At 42.4% G+C, this 22,632-nt stretch overlaps 1 protein-coding gene across 1 annotated transcript in view; it reads left to right on the plus strand.

The window, feature by feature from the left end:
- Positions 1 to 18,546, plus strand: part of AP4B1 (adaptor related protein complex 4 subunit beta 1) — a 116,680-nt gene extending 98,134 nt beyond the window's left edge. The window contains exons 10-11 of the mRNA XM_073615707.1: positions 12,195 to 12,461; positions 17,375 to 18,546. Of these exons, the coding sequence (XP_073471808.1) occupies positions 12,195 to 12,461; positions 17,375 to 17,793 (686 nt within the window). The 3' untranslated portion in view covers positions 17,794 to 18,546. The remainder of the gene's footprint in view (positions 1 to 12,194; positions 12,462 to 17,374) is intronic.
- The last annotated feature ends 4,086 nt before the right edge of the window (positions 18,547 to 22,632 follow it).

Raw genomic sequence — 22,632 nt, forward strand, 5'->3', positions numbered from 1 at the left:
GACATAAAAAAAATGTTTTATTGCGTTTTAGTGTAAATATGAGATCTGAGGTCTTTTTGACCCCAGATCTCATACTGTATTTAAGAGGTCTTGTCATGCTTTTTTTTTCTATTGCAAGGGATGTTTACATTCCTTGTAATAAGAATAAAAGTTACACATTTTTTTTTTTTTTAAAGAACAGTGTAAAAATTAAAAATAAAAGGTAAAATAAATAGGAAAAAAAAAATGTTTAAACATGCCCTGTCCCGCCGAGCTCGCATGCAGAAGCGAACGCATACGTGAGTAGCACCCGTATATGAAAACGTTGTTCAAACCACACATGTGAGGTATCGCTGCGATCGTTAGAGCGAGAGCAATAATTCTAGCACTAGACCTCCTCTGTAACTCAAAACATGCAACCTGTAGAATTTTTTTAACATCGCCTTTGGAGATTTTTAAGGGTAAAAGTTTGTCGCCATTCCACGAGCAGGCGCAACTTTGAAGCATGACAAGTTGGGTATCAATTTACTCAGTGTAACATTATCTTTCACAATATAAAAAAATTGGGCTAACTTTACTGTTGTCTTATTTTCTTAATTAAAAAAAGTGATTTTTTTCCAAAAAAAGTGCGCTTGTAAGACAGCTGCGCAAATATGGTGTGACAAAAAGCATTGCCAGGCGCATGCGCGGCAGCACCTGACATGGACGCTTAGTTTGGGAGCTCCGCCCCCCCAGCAGCTCAAGCCTCTACAGCACCACAGTTACCTGCCTTACCCGCCTGAATTAACCCCCACGAACTGTGGACATCCCGAGGACCCCCCTGATGTCCTCGGGCGCAGCGAGGGGGAACCTTTAGCCTGCCTTTGAAGCCGATCAGTCTCTGACCGGGACGGCCAAGATGGCGGCCGCACCTCACCGCTCTACATCTGCCTGCCTCACCAGTGCACAGACCGCCTCCTCTCCCTCCATGCTGCAGCAAGGGCTCACAGTAAGTAATCACCACCTGGAGCCAGCTTCCCCAGCAACCACCGAATCACTCATTGAACACTCCTTGGCTGACCTGGACTTTTCCCCCATGGAGGCCACCCCCCCAGACTCACCAGCAACAACAGCCGGGAACTCAGGCCTAACCCCACCAGTGAATGTGGCAGACCTTTTTGCCAAGTTTGCAGATCTTCCAGATAGGGGACTGCACAATGCTGCAAACAAGATCACAAGTGACATTAAAGCAGACCTCCACATGGATCTCCCACATGGAGATCATAGAAACTAATCTAGAAGCCACCATTGCCAGAACAAACCAAAATACTGATTGTATACAGCTCTTGCAGGACCAACTCGAGACTGCCAATGCTAAAATTGATGACCTCGAGAACAGGAATAGGAGGTACAATTTCAGGGTCAGGGGGCTTCCAGAGTCTTATAAAGATGTTCCTGAAACCATACGTTCTTTTATCAAGGACTTGCTCCCTGATACCCCTCAGCATAGACTGGAGCTGGACCGGGTTCACAGAGCGCTTAGACCCCCGAGAGCTGTCGGCCTCCCCCGAGACATAGTGGTAAAACCACATTTCTACTCTGTCAAAGAGGAGGTGATGCGGAAATCGCAGGCCATGTCTAAACTTGTGTTCCAGGGACACCAACTGCAAATTTTTGCAGACCTGTCCCCTTCCACTTCTCCAGATCCTGATGGACAAGGAAATTAAATACTGGTGGCTCTTTCCGTTCCAACTTAAATTACTCTTTAAAGGCAAGGCATACACTTTCGAATCCCTACAGGAAGGAGAAAAACTTTTGTTGAAATTAGGTCTCATCCGCCAAGACCAGAACACTCCTCAGCCTGGATCGCATTCCAACTCGGCAAAGACACAACTCCCAACCAGCCCCTTGCACCCGGTTTGGGAAACTGCCAGATTCAAGAAGTCCAAAGACACCTTACCTCCTTGAGTCACCCTAGATGAAGATCCACCAATCACCTTTTTCTTCCTTAGTTCTTCCCGGCTATTAACTGGAAGAACATGATCTGCCCATCTGAACCACGTGTGACGAGTACGCCTTAGGGGTACTCTTACGCCTCTGCTGAGGCGGACTCATGGGGCTCCCACCATGGGGAGGACACTGACTCAAATGTACCCCATTTTACCAAACCAGGTTGCCTTTTTGTAGGGGGAGGTGGGGGAGAGTTGGAGAGATCCTGACCAACTCAAGGGTCCTGTTCACTTAAGTTGAAACGTTTTGTGGTGCCTTAACCCCTGAGACCGTTTCCATACAGTTGTCCTCCTTTTCCCCCTTCCCCCCTCCTCTCCTCCTTCCCTTACCCACAGGACATATTTGTCCTTATTGATCCAGGTTAACTTTTATCCTTCTACTAGAAAAATGAGAAAAAAGGGGGGTTGAATCGCTCTAAAACAGATTGGTGATCATACACATCATCACCAAACCAAATATTTAGGACTAAGTGAAGAGTTCCCCTTTAGTGTATACATAATGTACAAAACACATGTCAAATGAATAATCAATCCAAAAATAAAATGTTCAATGTGATAAAAAGTCCATGTATAAAAAATAAATCACCCAAGTGATATGAAAGTATCTTAAAAAAGTTCCAAAAAACATAAATTCTTGCTGTGAGAAGAAAAAAGCGTGCTTGCTCCACCACCGTGAAATCAGACTGGCCGCTTACCAGAAACTCATGATCCCCCGTTACAGAGGATCAGAGAAAGCTGTTTGTTAATACTGCTTCGAACCACGACCAATGGATCAGAGACCTTATACCGAGATGGGACATCAGGGTCAGGCTAAAGATGTTTACACTGACAGGTACTCAGACATCAACCCACAGCATTGCAGATACAGTCATAGAAGGAAAAAAAGGCTTCATATAGTGTAAAATCATTGACTTTATTGGATAAGTAAAAAGTTAAACTCTCATGTTAGTAGACAATAGTAGGCATGTAGTGTAGTCTGGAGCGTCGGCCGGAAGCTCACAGACAGCCCGTCCTACTGGAAACAACTCTTTTAAGATACTTTCATATCACTTGGGTGATTTATTTTTTATACATGGACTTTTTATTATCACTTTGAACATTTTATTTTTGGATTGATTATTCATTCGACATGTGTTTTGTACATTATGTATACACTAAAGGGGAACTCTTCACTTAGTTCTGAATATTTGGTTTGGTGATGATGTGTATGATCACCAATCTGTTTTAGCGCGATTCAACCCCCCTTTTTTTCTTATTTAATTTCACTGTGTTTGTGTTACATAGATGAATCGCGGCTATAATTGTTATTGTTTATGTATTTCACTGTAGCGCAGTTATTCCCCTCATTTTTCTTACTAGAAAAATGACTATTGTTATATTTTATTGTTGATTGCTTCTCACCCGCCTCCATATTTGTTTTCACCTCAGGGCATTTTTGTTTGAGGTGACCAGGTAACTGCTGGGCCCAGTGCCCTTTTCACACTACACCAGCGATTACACGAGCCTTCTCTGCTGGGGTGGTGTTCATGCACCCCCTCCTGTCTAGCAGAACAGGTTTTATACCCTTCTCTGGACAGGGCTAATCCCTATTTACAGAGGGAATTTAGTTTAACACACTCTTACTGATGGAGGCTTCTGTCCCCTCCATTTTACGGGAGACTCCCTTGTCCCCCCGCCTCTCTTTCTTTCCTCTATCATCAGTGATATATTAATTATCTTTCTTTGCAGAGGTTGACTGGGGGGGTAACCCCCGAAACACCCAGGCACTCTCAGAGGTCCTCTTCCAGTGCATGCGTTGTCTTGAGACCCGTGGAGACATGTTGGTAAGTGCTACTTATTTTATAGTGTGGTTCACCCCTCTGCTCAATGGCTATCGACCCCCCAGTGCAGCCCCCTCTTAAAATAGTCTCCCATAATGTTCAAGGTTTGAACTCCCCAGCTAAACAACGTAAAGTCTTCCAATACCTGCACACCCAAAAGGCAGGCGTGGCCCCCCTACAGGAAATGCATTTCCCCAAACAATACTGCCCATCCTTTATCCACTCCAAATTCCCTTCTTTCTCACTGACCAATGCTGAGGACAAAATTAGGGGAGTGAGCATTTTCATTTCCCATAGGTGCAAATTTTCCCTCAAATCAGAGCTCAGGGACCCAGAAGGAAGGTATATCCTTGTAGTGGGGGAATTGGATGATCAATTGTACTCACTCATCTCATACTATGCCCCCAACAAAGGTCCACTAGCCTTTTTTCAAAACCTGCTGAAAACCCTATCCCCTCTGTTGGAGGGCACGGTGGTTTTTTGGGGGTGACTCCAATACAGCATTTGATCAGGGACTAGACAAGTTACACCTCCCTGGCAAACACCTCGCTAAACATACCAAACAGAGCCTACGTATAGCTAAACTGATCTTCCAGCATGGTCTGGTAGATATTTGGAGAGAAGTAAAACCGACTTTGTGAGATTTTATGCATTACTCGAACCCACACAGATCTTTTGCAATTATAGATCATATCCACAATCCCGCTAACGAACAGGGCTTATATTAAAGATGTGGTCTAGTCGGACCACTCCATGGTATTCTTGACCTTGCATCGCCCGGGGGTCCATAGACCATGTAGGCACTTGAGGCTCAATGAGTCCATCCTGAGTGATCTGATCAGAGCTAAGGAAATAGAAAACAATATCCAGACTTATTTTCTCACTAATGACATACCTGACACTGGCCCCTCTTGCCTCTGGGCGGCACATAAGGCCGTTATAGGAGGACAACTAATTCAAATTGCCTTCCAAAGCTAATAAAGCGGATACAGAAAAGCTAGATCATGAGTATACCGCATTAATTAAAAAACACAAAGCTAACCCAAGATCAGTTCCCACAACAAAGCTAGATGCAGCCCGCATGGCCTTAAACCTTGCCCTAACTACAAAGGCAGAAAAATGGCTGTGTTGGAGTAGATCCCGGTTTTACTGTCATGACGATAAAATCGGCTCTATGCTCGGGGCCCGCATGGCCTTAAACCTTGCCCTAACTACAATGGCAGAAAAATGGCTGCATTGGAGTAGATCCCGGTTTTACTGTCATGGCGATAAAATCGGCTCTATGCTCGCGGGCAGGCTTTCGCCGAAATACAAAACCCCAGCCCTCCCCAAAATCAGAATTAACGGAGGCACCTTGTCCCAGAACCCCCAACGCATCAGGGGGAATTCCAAAACTTCTATAAATCTCTATATAGCGGAGAGAACTGCCCATCTCAAAAAAGCGATAGATCATTTTCTTAAAAAAATGTAGATCCCCACTTTGGAGGACAGACACCGCTTGAAAATGGAAGCCCTATATCCCCAGAGGAGATGTGCGCGGTCATTAAAAATTTAAAATCACATTCAGCGCCTGGCCCAGATGGCTTTTCAGTACCCTATTACAAATCCTTCTCCGCCACTCTCGCCCCCTATATGGCTCGCTTTTTTAATGCTCTGCAACAGGGTGACCAACTAGATACCTCAATTAACACGGCTTGTATCACAGTTCTTCCCAAGCCAGACAAAGATCCCAGATCTGTAAGCAATTATAGGCCTATCTCTCTCATTAACAATGATTTAAAGATTCTAACTAAAATCCTTGCAGACCGCCTGGCCTCCTTCATTAGCCTATATATTGATAAAGATCAAGTGGGCTTCATCCCGGGGAGACAGGGCCCGGATCAAACCCACCACGCAATCGTCATCTCCCTCCTCAACTCTAACTGGGACAAAGACACTCCCTGGCTGTCTACTCTCCCTGGACCTCCAAAAGGCATTTGATTCTGTTTATTGGTCATATATTTTCTCCACTCTAAAACAATGAGGATTTGGGGAATCATTCCTCAATGTCATGCACGTGCTATATTCCTCACCGTTGGCTCAGGTGCGTCTGCAGGGATTTTACTCAGAATCTTTCCCTATTTCTAGAGGCACAAGACAGGGCTGCCCACTCTCCCCTTTGATTTTTGCCATAGCAATCGAGTCTCTGGCGATAGCTATTAGAACTAATCCAAACATCCAAGGTATTCAATGTGAATCTTGATGCCACAAATGCGCATTGTTCGCAGACGACATTTTACTTTTTGTCTCCTCCCCACTAACCTCTCTTCCCAACATATGTCGACTCCTAGATGTATTTGGGGCGGCCTCGGGCCTCAAGGTCAATTACAATAAATCCCAAGCTCTCAACATTAATATCCCAGATTCTCTGCTCACCAGGCTTAGGGGGAGTTTTCGATTCACTTGGAATGACTCAGCTATTACATATTTGGGGATTAAGCTGACCCCCAGGATTAAACTCCTCCACCAAGCTAACTACCCGCCACTATTTAAAAAACTGGAGGACGACCTATCCCGGTGGCCCCGACTCTCCCTATTCTGGTTGGGCAGAATTAAAACAATAAAAATGACCCTGCTCCCTCGCATCTTATACTATTTTAGAGCCCTCCCGATCCCTGTAGACAAAACCCGATTAAAACAGTTTCAGGCCAAGCTCATCAAATACATCTGGGGCAAAGGGGGTCACAGGCTTTCAAAAGCAGTCCTTTACAGGACAAGAGAAGAGGGGGGATTAGGCCTCCCCAATCTTCTATGGTTCTTCCAAGCAGCTCAACTGTCTCAGATATCGGCGGTCTATTCACGCTGGGAACAACCCGACTGGATACATAACGAGAGACAGGCAGTCCCTTTTCACACATTGGACTATCTCCTCTGGAGCCCCAGGAAACTGAGACCTCCAATTCTATCCCCGACTTTTTCACACTCATTTGCCCTTTGGGACGGCCTAAAAGGTCAGCCAACTGACTTCACCCACAGAACTATTACAGCACTTATTCCAAAATCCAGCATTCCCCCTGGGCCTAAACATAAAAGCCTTTAAGTGGTGGCTAGACAAAGGGCTTTATAGAATAGGACACTTCCTTAGACCTCTGGGCCCATTTTCCAAAGCATTCTGTATCAGTTCCCTAGACATGCCTTCATCTGAATTCTTTAGATTCTCCCAGATCTCAAACTTCCTGCACAAACGTTGCAAAACGCTCCCCAACGGGCCTCAAATAACTGCATATGAACAATGGTGTGGTCAGGCTGATGAGCAGAGGGGGAGAATCTCTGTGATTTACAAGGCACTGTCCTCCACATGCTCCAAGGCACCTTACATGCTGGCCTGGGAGGAGGACCTATCCCACCACTAGAAATTGGAAACTTGGCACAGGAATTTTTCTCAATCATACAAGGGCATCCTCAACACCAGCCTCATAGAAGCAAGTATAAAAGTGATATCTAGATGGTACCTAGTCCCATCGAAGCTGGCCAAAATATTCCCATCATCATCCCCCCTCTGTTTTTGGGGATGCAACCTCAGGGGCGATATGCACCAGGTGTGGTGGGCATACCCCAGAATACAAAACTTCTGATCCAAAATGTTCTTATGGACTTGCAAAATCACCACGATCTCCATCCAAATGTCCCCCCTATTCACGCATCTTAACTTTCCAGTGCAAGAAGCCTCCAAGAGTACACAGCGCCTCATTTTCTCTATTATCCTAGCAGCCAGACTTTCGATGGCCAAAGCTTGGAAAAAAACATCTGTCTCAACGCTACTAGCGAAAAGAAAGATCTCTTGGATAATGAACCAAGAGAAGATGGCAAGTGTACTCCTGGACCGCACCGAAAAATCCCTGGGCAAATCTGGGATCCCTGGGCAACCTTTGTAGGAGTTACCCTTTAGCCATGACCTTGAGATTGATTAGCGTACACTCACTCTCCCCCAGTGGACCTCTACTTGTCTCTGTATCCTCTTTCACCTCTTCCTTTTTTTCTCCCTTTCTTTCACTTCTTCATTTTGATTAATGGGCCGTGGCCTTTTCCTGGTTATGACACATTTCTTTGTATAAATAAGCCATATGGTGACCGGTGATCTAGATATTGTATCCCTATCTTCATTCAGTGTTTCTGAAGTAGTCTCTCACGCAATGGACTTGACATCCCACTTTTGCATTGTTTCCTTTTGACGTGTTTAGTTATTCTTTGTTTCGGGCCTAATCATAGGTCTTTACAAAGTTGAGCAACACATAGTTAACTACCGGGCGGGGGGGTTGGGGAGCGGGGAGCTCTGACCACAGCATAGTCCCAATAGGGGTGGCAGGGCTTCCCCCCTACCCCCCCTGGTCATTTCCCCCTCTGATGTGTTTAATTGCTTGACAACATGTAACCATTCATTTACAGGTAACAGTGTTTGCTATGTACAGCAAGATACGATCGACATTTGTGAAGGTATAATGTACAACCCTCCTTAACTCATTAGATATTCAACCGACCATGTTGGTCGCCCCAGGGCTATTGGCCCTCTTTGTATTTTTGTATCTTTGTTCATTGAATTTCCTTGAAAAATAAAAACATTGAAATGACAAAGTATTGCAACGACCGCCCTTTTATTCTCTAGGGTGTTAGAAAAAATATATATATTATGTTTGGGGGTTCTAAGTAATTTTCTAGCAAAAAAACCTGTTGTTAACTTAAAACACCAAATCTCAGAAAGAGGCTCAGTCCTTAAGTGGTTAAGCGGTTAAAATACCTAAAAGTCCAACTTCTGGGATTCGAGGCACTGAAAGATGAAGGGTAGTCTCAAAGAAGAGAAATAGATCTTGCCAAAAATTAGACAATACAGGGCAAACTCAAAATATGTGGAAAAGGTCCGCACCCCCAAGTCCACAAACACACAGTTTCCGGTTTTCTGAGGGGAGAACTAATAGATCCTCTGTTCATACAGAGTATGAACAGGCGATCTGTTAGTTTCCCTGCACAGTCCACATCCCCCTTCAGTTAGAACACTTCCTAGGACACACATTAACCCCTTCACTGCTCCCTAATGTTAACCTCTTCACTGCCAGCGACATCTTTACAGTGATCAATGCATGTTTAATCGCACTGATCGCTGTATTAATGCCAATGGTCCCAAAAATGTGTCAAAATTGTCCGACGTGTCTGACTTAATGTTGCAGTCACAATAAAAATCGCTGATCGCCGCCATTGCTAGTAAAAAAAAAAAATTAATAAAAATGCCATAAAACTATCCCCTGTTTTGTAGACGCTATAGCTTTTGCGCAAACAAAAAATATTTAGAAGAATACGTATCGGCCTAAACTGAGGGAAAAAAAAAATGTTTTTTTATATATTTTTTGGGGATATTTATTATAGCAAAAAGTAAAAAATATTGCGTTTTTTTTTCAAAATTGTCGCTCTTTTTTTGTTTATAGCGCAAAAAATATAAACCGCAGAGGTGATCAAATACCACCAAAAGAAAGCTCTATTTGTAGGGAAAAAAGGACATAGATTTTGTTTGGGAGCCACTTCGCACGACTGCACAATTGTCAGTTAAAGCGACGCAGTGCCGAATTGCAAAAAGTGCTCTGGTCTTTGGCCAGCCAAATGGTTTGGGGCTGAAGTGGTTAAAGTGGTTGTAAACCCTTACAGACCACTTTTCGCTACAGGTAAGCCTTTTTTCGCTACAGGTAAACCAGCACGGTTTAGGAGATATCTCCTGTATTTGCATGTGCTGACGTCATTGGCACATGCGTACTGACACAAACTGAAGCAATGGCACGTATGTGCCATTACCAGGGCGCATGCGTGGGAGTGATGTCATTGCGGCTCCAGCCAATCACAGCGCCGGAGTCACGATACCCGGAAGTAACCCCCGGGAGTGATGTCGCCGGCCGGTGCTGTGTACGGGCACCGCATCGAGGGCTTCGATCTCAGGTGAGTATTACATAATGAGCTAGTACGCTATGCATACTAGCTCATTATGCCTTTGTCTTGCAAGTGTTAGTTTTTTTTTTTAAATGGGTTTACAACCACTTTAAAGCGGAGTTCCACTCAAATTTTGAACAATATCTGTATGTATTCTCTTACTTGCCTAGATGCTGACATGCCGTTTAAAAAAATTGAAATCGCCGTAATTACCTTTTATTTTTCTATTCTTCTTTGCACTTCCTGGTTCTCCTCCCATGGGAGTAGGCGTGTTTCTAGCCTCTCCCAGACTCCTGGGAGCTAGTCTCAGGCTTCCCAGGATGCCACTGAGCATGTGCAGGAATGAGCGGTGAATGCTGGGAGCACAGCATTCACCACATCCAGGAAATAAATGCTTGTGGGCTTCAAATGCCCACAATGAAGATGGAAACCGCCTGCAGTGAATAATATAAGTTATTCTTTCTGACGAAATCTGACACAGGCGGACATATTACACACAATATGTGAGTATGTAATGCTGAGAAGAAAAGTTTGTGAATGAACTAAAAAAAAAAAAAACGATAGATAGGTGGACCCCCGCTTTAAGCAAGTTTACTGAAGCACGTGTGCATTTTATTTTTCGCAGAATTGGAGCATACACAAGAAGATTTGTTCACATATGATTATTATGGACATTTTTGATGGTTTATTTTATTGTGCACTTTATTAATCATATACAAAGTGCATGTTATTAATTTGATTTGATTATTCTATTGTTTCCTTTGTGCCCATTATATATATATTTTTGTTATGCAAATTTCTATGTCTATGGCCTACATTAGAATCACTTTAACTCGCCTGTAATGTGCTGGCAGACCTCATTATCAGACCTCATTAGCTTTTGAACATTCTCTATCCTAACTAAGGTCTGGAAGCAGGGCTTCTTCATTGTATGTTAATGAGGGGAATTCGGTGTCCCTTTTGTCATTTGGGACAGAATCACTATGAAATTGTTCAGAGTAGCTTGCTGTCTGCCCAGGGGCCTGCTCCAAAGTATTCTGTGTCATTGGGAACACATAGCAAACATACTGTATAGTGGAGTTTTGTCAAAAAAATGTTTGCAATAGTGGAAATACACTTTAAGTAGTTTTTCAAAGCAACCACAGATTCCTGGCTTAGTTTTATAGATGAAAACTAAATGGTTACTAGAAAAAAACTGCTTTGGGTTTACAATTTGTTATTTTCTGCACACATAGGAAGTGGAGTAGGGGAGGGGAGACTAGTGAGAATTGCTTCCAAGGACACACAGCTAATTCCCAAGTGTCTTTACCACCAGTGAGATTCATTTTTCTTCTGAATTTACAACATCAGTTAGATTCACCACAGAGTACACAGTATTCTGGAAATTCTCTTTTCACTGAATACAAACCTTTTTTGAACAGACAAGGGGAGGGGTAATGGAGTGTTGGGATCTCACCTTGTCCATTCAGAAAAATTCTTGTATTCACTGAAAAAAATACAAGACGTTTCTGAATTGAGAACTTGAAGAGGGTGCTATGAGTGCTGTACCAGCTGATATGGATGATCAAAGCCAACAGTAGAATGTAGCATAATATAATGAAGACTTTTAGCATTCTCAGCAACCCTCTGGTTGTAGTATACCAAGAATTGTTGGTAACAGCTGCAGCCAGCATACAGCATACAGCAAAAAAATATTTTAACTTTTTTTTATACATTACTTACCATACTTTTTCACTCTGTACTGTAGGTAATACATGCCATACCACTAACCAGCAGCATTTTTTTTTTACTTTTAAAATGCATTTTTTCAAGGAATGGACACACTTTTGCTAACATTCACTAAAATGAGGATTTACAAAAGGACATCTGTTTAGTATGTTTCTTGATCCGTATGTTGATTTGAAAATGCCTCAGCCAAATTTATTTAGGGCCGATTCACATCAGGAATGTGTAGGTAACTAAGCTGGAGTCAGCTATGCGTTCCTGTGCAATTCACATGCAGTTCTGTGGGTGATATTTCAGCCTATTCATTTTGAATTGGCTGAAATCGTACCACACCACACCAAAAGTAGTGCATGCACTACTTTTTAAAAATTCACTGCAACTGAATCGCATGGTAATTCTGTATCATGCAATCCAGTGTAGGCTAATGCATTGCAACATATGTTTGGGGAGTCATTAACTACATTTTGACACCCAATACAAATCACAACTGTAATGTGCTTTAAATGCGGTGTGGAAACCTGTGTTCGGTGCGTGTTTCTTGCACTGCGTTTAAAACACACTGCAGTTGTGACCTGCAGTATGTTTTAAACACGGTGCGAATGAGGTCTTATTGCATTTGTTTTCTTACCAAAAATATATACTCTTGTTTATATGACTGAAAACTGTATTTTTGTAGATATGTACAGTTGTAATAAACTTCACGAGACAATTACTCAATTTATGTATTTTGTAGAGGAGGAAACAAATATGGCTGTTCGAGATCGGGGTCTTTTTTATTACCGACTTTTGTCATCTGGAGTGATTGAAGTGATGAAAGTTCTTAGTGGTCCAAAATCAGACCCATCATTGGGAGTTTTGGTTGATAGAACAGAGCAACCAATTAACAGCTGGGTAACAGATTTCAACACACTGACTCCTTTATATGATAAGAAGCCTTATGAATCACTTTCTGCCAGTCTCACTAAATGTGAACTGCCCTCTGTTGCAAAACAGCTTGAAGGTAGGTTTATTATAATGAACACATTTTGCATTGCTGTTTATTTTATTCGTGGTGCTGTTAATGCTTAGGAAAATCTATTTTCAAGTCTCACAGTAGTGAAAAAATCTATGGTAAACCAAATCTTGTTTGGTACTACTATTAGATACACCTATTAGATACTACTAATAGGTGAATAAGGTTGATTGTCATTGGTTTATTATAGTCCTCAAGGGACAGAAGATGTGAGCAAAGCATATCCCTCTATCGTGTGTACATGTCTGAATCCAGAGCACTAAGTGTCATTTCTGTCTGCTACCTTGTCCCTCTGCTATCTGCATTAGTCACTTCTGACAAGTATTCCTGACACCAAGGCATAGAAAGGGGAGATTATTCCACTGCCCCATCATGCTCTGGGCGGTGACGTCACAAGGGGTGGGGCCTTCCAATGACGTCACCGGATGGCCACACCCCATAGCTATATAAGTGAAGGCACAAGCCGGTAGCTAACACAACAGCGGGAGCTAGCATCAGGAAGAAGACAGTGGAGAGAGAAGAACTGGCAGAGGAAGAAAACATCAGTGCAGCGAGAAGAACCGAAGGAAGAACCAAGGGAAGAAGACATCACCGGAGGGAGAAGAAATCAGGGTGAGAAAACACGCAGGAACTACTTTAATAAAGGACTTTCAAAAACTTGTGTACTGGTTTTATTTATTTTTTTATACTTTTTTTGGATGGGGGGCTGGGATCTGGGGCCCCCCTTGTTAAAGGGAGGCCTCCATTTTCCAATAAGCTCCCCACCCATGGACCCTGACAACCACCGCCCAGGGTTGTCGATAAAAGGCCCTTGTCCCCATCAACATGGGAACAACGGGAACAAGGTGCTTTGGGGTGGGGGACGCAGAGACCCTCTGAGCCAAAGCACCCGCCCCTGCCATGTTGAGGGCATGTGGCCTGGTTTGGCCCAGGGGGGCTCGCTCGTTTATTTTTTTATTGTGGCGTGGGGGTTCCCCTTAAAATCCTCACCATCTCATATGGTCTTGGGAGTGGGTACCCCACGCAGTTTCTTTTTTTTAATTTTGGCGTGGAGTCTTCTTCTCAAGATTCATACCAGACTCAAAGGGCCTGGTATTGTCAGATCCCATTCATTGAAGTCACATGGAAGTCGGACATGAAGTCCTAGGGCAAAGTCGGAGCGGAAGTCGTCCGAATTCCATGTCGTACCAGTGTGAACCTGGCCTTATTGTCAAAGCTTAATTGGAGAAGCTGAAGTTAGAAGCTGATTGTTTACTATGCACAGCTGCACCAGATTCTGTGTGCACCAGTTTTATTAAATCTCCCTGCTTGTAATCTGGAAAAAAAAATTCAAGCCTTTTAGTGAATGGGCAAGGAGAGTGAAGGGAGCGGAGGTGCGATTGGGGCCTTCACCGCCATAGCCACACCTCTCATCCGCACACTCAGCTTTAAGTAGCATAAAAAAACATAGATTTGGCTTGATTGGTCTTTTATTTATTTATTGCGGTATGTTGCTAAGATCTTCATCACCTTTAACATTTTAAACTGATGTCTTGGAACATACAATATAATCCTAGCTGTTGTCAGTAGCCCCCTTTTTATCCTGATTTTTCCTCCTATACCTTGACAGCTCAGATCACCAGAGGTAATGTTGAAAACCATTACTGGCCATACACATCATAACCAATCCTGGCCATACACACAGAAAAAAATCTTCCATCCACTCTGAACAGTGCAAATGGACAAATGTCCCACTGCGGCTATTGTATTTTGACAGCCGGCCCCACCAGCTGTCAAAATACCTGAATAGTGCTTGCATCTGACTGGATGCAGGCACTGTTCAGGTGAAAATTTTTTGCCACGCTCCTTCAATCTTTCAAGAAATTTCAAGGTGGAGGCAGCCAACAGGGCCACCTGCTGAGCGAATTTCAGCCAGTTCATCACTAGCCAAAATGACTTTCATGTATGATCAGTTTTAGCAATAGAGTTTAAGTGGTTGTAGACCCTGACATATACCCAGTGAAGTGACTGGCCCCAGGTGATAGAGATGAAACCAATCCTCCTACATAAATTGTACCTGTTTATCTGCAGCCGTCTTTCCCCTACATCCATTCAAAGTGCTAAATTTACACAGGATCTCTCAGCTCTGAAAAAGCAGGGGGCGGGGAGCTGAAGTTACATTAGTGAGGTGAGCTCTGACAGCTGATTGGAGGGAAGGGTCAAACTCCCCTTTGCACAGCACACAAGAACAGATTTGAAGCTGTCAATCAGCTGATGGTCCCTCCTCTGTCACCATTTTTCTCTTGGTGTCAGGAAAACTTGTCAGAAGTAACTCATGCTGATAGCAAAAGAACGAGGCAGTGGACAGAAATTACACTTAGTACTCTGGATAGAGACAAGTACACTCTATAGACCGCTGTTTCTCAACTCCAGTCCTCAAGGCGCCCCAACAGGTCATGTTTTCAGGATTTCCTTCAGATGAAATGGCTGCGGTAATTACTAAGGCAGTGAAACATCAAATGACCTGTGCAAAATAATGGTAAGCCTGAAAACATGACCTGTTGGGGCACCTTGAGGACTGGAGTTGAGAAACACCGCTATAGAGGGATATGCTTTGTTCATATTTCATTTCTGAGGCTTACAACCACTTTAAGGTTAGCTTTAGAGTGGAGTTTGTACCAAGTTTAGGCTAAGGTTAGGGCTGGAGATTCAGTCTCTAGGGGAATTATTTTGGGGAAAAGGGAAGAAATTTTTCACATTTGCATTTTTCTTAAAATGTCCTTTTATTAAAACAATACAGTCAGGTCCATAAATATTGGGACATCAACACAATTCTACTCTTTTTGGCTCTATACACCACCACAGTGGATTTGAAATGAAACAAACAAGATGCGCTTTAACTGCAGACTTTCAGCTTTAGTTTGAGGGTATTTACATCCAAATCAGGTGAATGGTGTAGGAATTACAACAGTTTGTATATGTGCCTCCCACTTTTTAAGGGACCAAAAGTAATGGGACAATTGGCTGCTCAGCTGTTTCATGGCCAGGTGCGTGTTATTGCCTCATTATCCCATTTACAAGGAGCAGATAAAAGGTCCAGAGTTCATTTCAAGTTTGCTATTTGCATTTGGAATCTGTTGCTGTCAACTCTCAATATGAGATCCAAAGAGCTGTCACTATCAGTGAAGCAAGCCATCATAAGGCTGAAAAAACAAAACAAACCCATCAGAGAAATAGCAAAAACATTAGATGTGGCCAAATCAACTGTTTGGAATATCCTTAAAAAGAAAGAACTCACCGGTGAGCTCAGCAACACCAAAAGACCCGGAAGACCATGGAAAACAACTGTGGTGGATGACCGAAGAATTCTTTCCCTGGTGAAGAAAACACCCTTCACAACAGTTGGCCAGATCAAGAACACTCTCCAGGAGGTAGGTGTATGTGTGTCAAAGTCAACAATCAAGAGAAGACTTCACCAGAGTGAATACAGAGGGTTCACCACAAGATGTAAACCATTGGTGAGCCTCAAAAACAGGAAGGCCAGATTAGAGTTTGCCAAACAACATCTAAAAAAGCCTTCACAGTTCTGCAACAACATCCTATGGACAGATGAGACCAAGATCACCTTGCACCAGAGTGATGGGAAGAGAAGAGTGTGGAGAAGGAAAGGAACTGCTCATGATCCAAAGAATACCACCTCATCAGTGAAGTATGGTGGTGGTAATGTCATGGCGTGGGCATGTATGGCTGCCAATGGACCTGGTTCTCTTGTATTTATTGAAGATGTGACTGCTGACAAAAGCAGCAGGATGAATTCTGAAGAGTTTCGGGCAATATTATCTGCTCATATTCAGCAAAATGCTTCAGAACTCACTGGACGGCGCTTCACAGTGCAGATGGACAATGACCCCAAGCATACTGTGAAAGCAACCAAAGAGTTTAAGGGAAAGAAGTGAAATGTTATGCAATGGCCAAGTCAATCACCTGACCTGAATCCGACTGAGCATGCATTTCACTTGCTGAAGACAAAACTGAAGGGAAAATGCCCCAAGAACAAGCAGGAACTGAAGACAGTTGCAGTAGAGGCCTGGCAGAGCATCACCTGGTGATGTCTATGCGTTCCAGACTTCAGGCTGTAATTGACTGCAAGGATTTGCAACCAAGTATTAAAAAGTGAAAGTTTGATGGATGATTGTTAATCTGTCCCATTACTTTTAGTCCCTTAAAAAGTGGGAGGCACATGTACAAACTGTTGTAGTTCCTACACCGTTCACCTGATTTGGATATAAATACCCTCAAATTAAAGCTGAAAGTCTGCAGTTAAAGCACATCTTGTTTGTTTCATTTCAAATCCATTGTGGTGGTGTATAGAGCCAAAAAGGTTAGAATTGTGTCCATGTCCCAATATTTATGGACCTGACTGTATATGCAATACAATGCTGATCTTGCAAAAACTCTACTTGCGTGATTTTCACGTTGATTGAAAACATTTATGCTTTTTGAGACTTTGCAGTATGCTGATTAAAAATTCACTTTCTGCAAACTTGCTACTGTTCTACTGCTTTGACCTCGAAGAAGGGGTTACACCCCAAAAGCTGGTCCTGAAAATTTGGATGTTAGTGCAAATATGTCATAGACAGTACTCAATTGTTTTAATTGATAAGTGACCTAAAATTTGAAATAGCCAGGCAACCTGGGTTTTTAGAAATAAGCTGGAAATTACAGCTTCGGCAGAGGTTTTCTAAGCATATTGTAGAATTAAATTTAGTAGCAGGTAAAAGTTCTATCTTTACTAGAAAAAAGTGTCAAATTTACTTCTAGAAGATGAAGCCATGTAAAACCATGCATACACCATGGAAAATTCTGTGAGGTGTTAATTTCCTTTTCTGCAAATTGTAATAATCTGTTTTGTTTGGCTGTAGATTTGCAGTCACCTGAGAATCCTGAAGCATGCAAAGTACCTATTGACCTATTCAGTTTAATTAATGACATTGCAATAACCCCAGAGCTGTTTGAGAAAAAATGGACTTCTATAGCTACAGAGCTATGTTTGAATATTGAATGGAAGCAGGACGCAGAGCCAGACCTCCTACTGACATCTCTTCATGTACTGAATATTTACACCATCGCTAAGAGCAAAGCTGGCACACAGCCGTGGAAGTCTTATCTCTATGCACAGGACAGTAATGGAAATATGTTTCTTGTAGAATTAATACTCAGCACCAATCCGCCCTTCCTTAAAGCCATAATTAAACAGGATACAGAGAATAAAGATACGTTAACTAACTTTGTATCACTTCTGAAAAGTGCAGTATCAACAGTTCTAAAACTGATAAGGTAATGCTATTAAAAGACTTATGATGATGGAAGGCCAACATAGGAAATTTAACCAATTGATGTCAAATTACAGCCGCGTCAAATTACAATTTGTCAAATTACAGCTGCTTCATTATGATTTGTTGTAAGCATCCTGCTTTTGCCGTTACATCAGCTGTAGATTCAGGTATGCATTGGTACTAAGTGGTTTAGAATCATGGGCAAATTGCCTCTGGAGCACTTATGGATTTGTTGGAAACCAAAATTTTACTAAGAAAAACGATTCTAACAGCCAAGAGAAAACACAGATGCATGCCATTGCAAATTATTGAAGCAAAAAAGGAGAAATGTAGACAAATAAACATGTGTTTATGTAAATACTGTATACATGCATATATAATTGTATGTACATATCTATTAATCAATTAACTTCTATATTATGTAAACAAATCTATACCAAAGTAGTGTTCTTTGTCACACTGTTAATATCACCTGATGTTTGTCACTAGTGGCTGATGTGTTAAAATTTAAAGTATGCTAACAGGAAAATTTCTTGTTTGCCATAGTGACCAGTCAGCTTCCAAGCTATCATTTCAGCAGTCCACATTTGTAAATGAAATACAGATTTTAATTGTTTGAATTTGTATCAAATACCTTTCCTGTTAGCAAAGCTTTCCTACATCATTAGCCACTGGTACAGCTTACTGAATGAACTACAAGAAACTGTGAATAAAATAACCTGTCAGGCTTACCCAGTGAAGGTTGGCATTTAAGGCTCCATTTATCAGAATTTTTGTTGTTTACAACCAGATTACAACTGCTTTCCAGTGCAGGGTTCACGTACAGTGCTGTCAAAAAGTATTTGGTCCTTCCTGATTTTTAATTTTTTTTTACATATTTGTCACACTTATATGATTCAGATGAAACCAATTTTAATATTACACAAAGATAACTCGTGTAAATACAAATGCAGTTTTTAAATAATGTATTCATTTATTAAGGTGGAAAAAAAGCTGTCCCAACCTGCCTGACCCTATGTGAAAAAGTAATTGCCCCCTAAACCTAATAACTGGTTGTGCCACCCACTGCAATCAAGTGTTTGCGATAACTGACAAAGAGTCTTTCATATCGCTATGGAGGAATTGTGGCCCACTTTTCTTTGCAAAATTGTTTTATTTCCGCCACATTGGAGGATTTTCGAGCATGAATGGCCTGTTTAAGGTCATGCCACAGCATCTCAATTTTAGGTCTGGACTTTGACTAGGCCACTCCAAAACCTAATTTTGTTTTTTTTTGAGCCATTCAGAGGTGGATTTGCTGGTGTGTTTCGGATCATGGTCCTGCTGGTTGACCCAAGTGCACTTCAGCTTAAAGAGATTGTAAATTTTTTTTTTTTTTTTGAAATAACAAACATGTTATACTTACCTGCTCTGTGTAAGGGTTTTGCACAGAACAGCCCCGATCTTCCTTTTCTGGGGCCCCCTGGCAGCACTCCTTGCCCCTCCTCTTCTCCGAGTGCCCCCACGGAGAGTCACTTTCCATGGGGGCACTCGTGCGTCCATTGACACAGACAGCAGGACCCGGCCCAGCCCCCCGACTCCAGTGTCACTGGATTTGATTGACAGCAGTGGGAGCCAATGGCCCCTGCTGCTATCAATCTATCCAATGAGAACCCGAGACAGCGGCTGGAGCTGCTGGGCTCGTCCTTGACGCTGGAACGATCAGGTTCAGGTAAGAAAAAGGGGAGCTCTGGGGGGCTGCTGCAGCACAGAAGGTTTTTCACCTTAATGCATAGAAAAACCTTGGGACTTTACAACTTTTTTAAGATCAGAAATGGATGGCCAGACATTCTCCTTCAGGATTTTCTGGTAGAGCGCAGAATTCATGGTTCCATCAATTATGGCAAGTTGTTGAGGTCCTGAAGCTGCAAAGCTGCCCCAGACCATCACACCACCACCTCCATGACTATTGGTATAGTGTTATTCTTATGAAATGCTGTGTTAGTTTTGTGCCAGATGTAAGGGGATGCACACCTTCCAAAAAGTTCAACTTTTGTCTCATCAGTCCACAGAATATTTGCCCAAAAGTCTTGGGGATAGTCAAGGTGTTTTTTGGCAAATGTGAGACGAGCCTTTGTGTTCTTTTTGGTCAACGGTCGCTTTCATCTTGAAACTCTCCCGTGGCTGCCATTTTTATCCAGTCTCTTTTTTATTGTTGAATCATGAACACTGACCTTACCTGAGGCAAGTGAGGCCTGCAGTTCTTTAGATGTTGTTCTGGGTGCTTTTATGACCTCGTGGATGAGTCGTCTTTGTGCTCTTGAAGTAATTTTGGTAGTCCGGCCACTCGTGGGAAGGTCTTGTCTATATTCCTATTGCACACATTCCTGGAAACAAGACTCATCAGTAATGGGTGCTGTAGCGATTACCAGCTGGATACCGGAAACACCAAGTCAATGTACATATTCACCAGCACACCAGGAATCTTCAGTTATCGTCCAAAGGTTTTTATTGCAGAAAGATCACATCACAAGGACAAGTGCAATGTTTCATAGCCACGCAGGACCCCTACGTCAGGCGTGTGATTCCTGGGAAGGTTCGCCACTGGGCGGAGCCAGACGACGCGCTGACGTCACCCCCATACAGTGTTGTATTCCAGTAGGACGGGTTTGTCCGTGCTCCTGTGGCCAAGGAACCGGACTTAAGGCTTTTTATCTACAGACGTTTTGTAAGTGTTCATTTTGCTACTTGTTTTTAAATAAATTTTCGATGGTTTTACACTATGTGAGCCCCCTTTTTCATTCTATGGTGTACCTTTGCCATTGGCTGGAGTGACTGGCGGTGAGGCGACCCCTGGTGGATGCTGATAGAAGTCTCTAACCTCTGTGTTACAATCTTATCTGCTTGCTGTGACTCTCTGTAGTGGGGAGTCATGGCCATCTGGTAAGGAGCAACCCCTTCTATCCCGGGTGGTGGACCCTCCTCTGATGTCACTAATCGCATTATCACTTGGACTTTTGGTTTTTGCACTTTTTGGGCGAATTGGAGCTCTCTACATACTATATTGAGCTCTTACTTCATTGGGACATTATGGTGGATTTGTATTAACTGTTATTCACATTTAATTTTTCCACTTTTGCACTTATTACTATACTTGTTTATGTTACCTTGCACATGTATTAGCGCAATTCTTTTCATTTTTTAAGGTTCGCCACTGTTTCAAGTTTTCTCTATTTGTGGATAATGGCTCTCACTGTGGTTCGCTGGAGTCCCAAAGCCTTAGAAATGGCTTTGTAACCCTTTTCAGACTGATGCATGTCAATTACTTTGTTTCTCATCTCTTCTTGAATTTCTTTAGATCGCGGCATGATGTGTTGCCTTTTGAGATCTTTTAGCATGCTTCACTTTGTCAGACAACTTCTATGCAAGTGATTTCTTGATTCAACAGGTCTGGCAATAATCAGGCCTGGGTGTGGCAAGTGAAATTTTACTTAGCTTTCCGAAAAATCACAGTTCATTCATGATTTAGCAGATACTTTTTCACATGGGGCAGGCAGGTTTTGACAGCTCTTTTCCCTTATTGAATTAAATCATCATTTAAAACATACATTTTGTATTTACTGTTATCTTTGTGTAATATTATTTTTTTTTGGCTGAATCATTTAAGTGTGACAAATATGCAAAAAAATAAAAAATTCAGGAAGGAGGCAAATACTTTTTCACAGCACTGTAGATGCACTGCGTGTTTTAAGTATAGTAATGCTAAAGTACATGTGATGGTCACAACAATTTATACACAGTTTAGCATTCCAGGTGTATTTCAGCTTGTGAGCCACAATTGGATACAGGGAAGTTGATTTACTAAAGGCAAATATACTGTGCTCTAGATCTGAGTGGAAACTCTACTGCTATCATCTAATCACATGCAAACAAAAACGCTGTTTTTATTTTCCTTGCATGTGAATAAGTATTTTATGCAAGGTGATGCTTTTCCCCATTTACTAAGCTCTGAAGCAAGTGCACTTGCAGTGCACAGTATATTTGTATATTGGTCTAAATCAGCCCCATTGGGTGCTGGGGAGGGTTGTGTAAAATGCATTTGAAGTGTTCTATGGCATCAGTATGTCTGCACTTTGGCAAAGGGTCACTGCGGGTCACCAGAACATTGGAGGATTGCTAAGGATAACTAGATAGCATTCCCTGTTAGGGGCATGATGCATTATGCATATTAGGCACACTAATAGAAAAATAATAAACATAAAAGGGCACTCAAACTTAGATGTGCTCAACACAGGAACATGCTGACAGGGGACTTTGGAGAACACTGAGCAGTCTATTAAAAGAAAAGCTAAACACCCATATCAATCTTTCAAAGACATCCTGGGCACCCTGCACATTACATGTTGATTGCAAGGAGTGCAAGGGATAATCTGACTACATTGGTAATTCTAGCAGGCACATGCTGACATATGGAATTCTCTGCCATGCAAAGCACACTATGCAGTCTGCCAAGGACTTTTTGAATCCTCTGGGAGAATCAAGAATGACAAAGGATCTGGGGTTCCTAGAAGATCCTAGGCTTATTGATAGCATGCAATGTCAGGCTGTAGCAAGCAAGACTAGCAGACAACTAGCATGCATTAAAAGGAATATTTACTCAAGAGATAAAAGTTTAAATATGCCACTTTACAAGAGTTCAGCCAGTTTGCCATCCATTTCTGGTGGCCAATCCTCAGGAAGGACATCCTAGAACCGTAGAGAGTCGAGAGAAGACAAAGGTAATAAGGGGGCTGGAGGACCTCAGTTATAAGGAACGACTACAAACATTGTCTAGGTTCACACCTATGCATTTTTTAGTGCGGTTT

The sequence above is a fragment of the Aquarana catesbeiana genome, linkage group LG02 (genome assembly GCF_042186555.1).
Source record: "Aquarana catesbeiana isolate 2022-GZ linkage group LG02, ASM4218655v1, whole genome shotgun sequence".
NCBI classification, from domain to species: domain Eukaryota; kingdom Metazoa; phylum Chordata; class Amphibia; order Anura; family Ranidae; genus Aquarana; species Aquarana catesbeiana.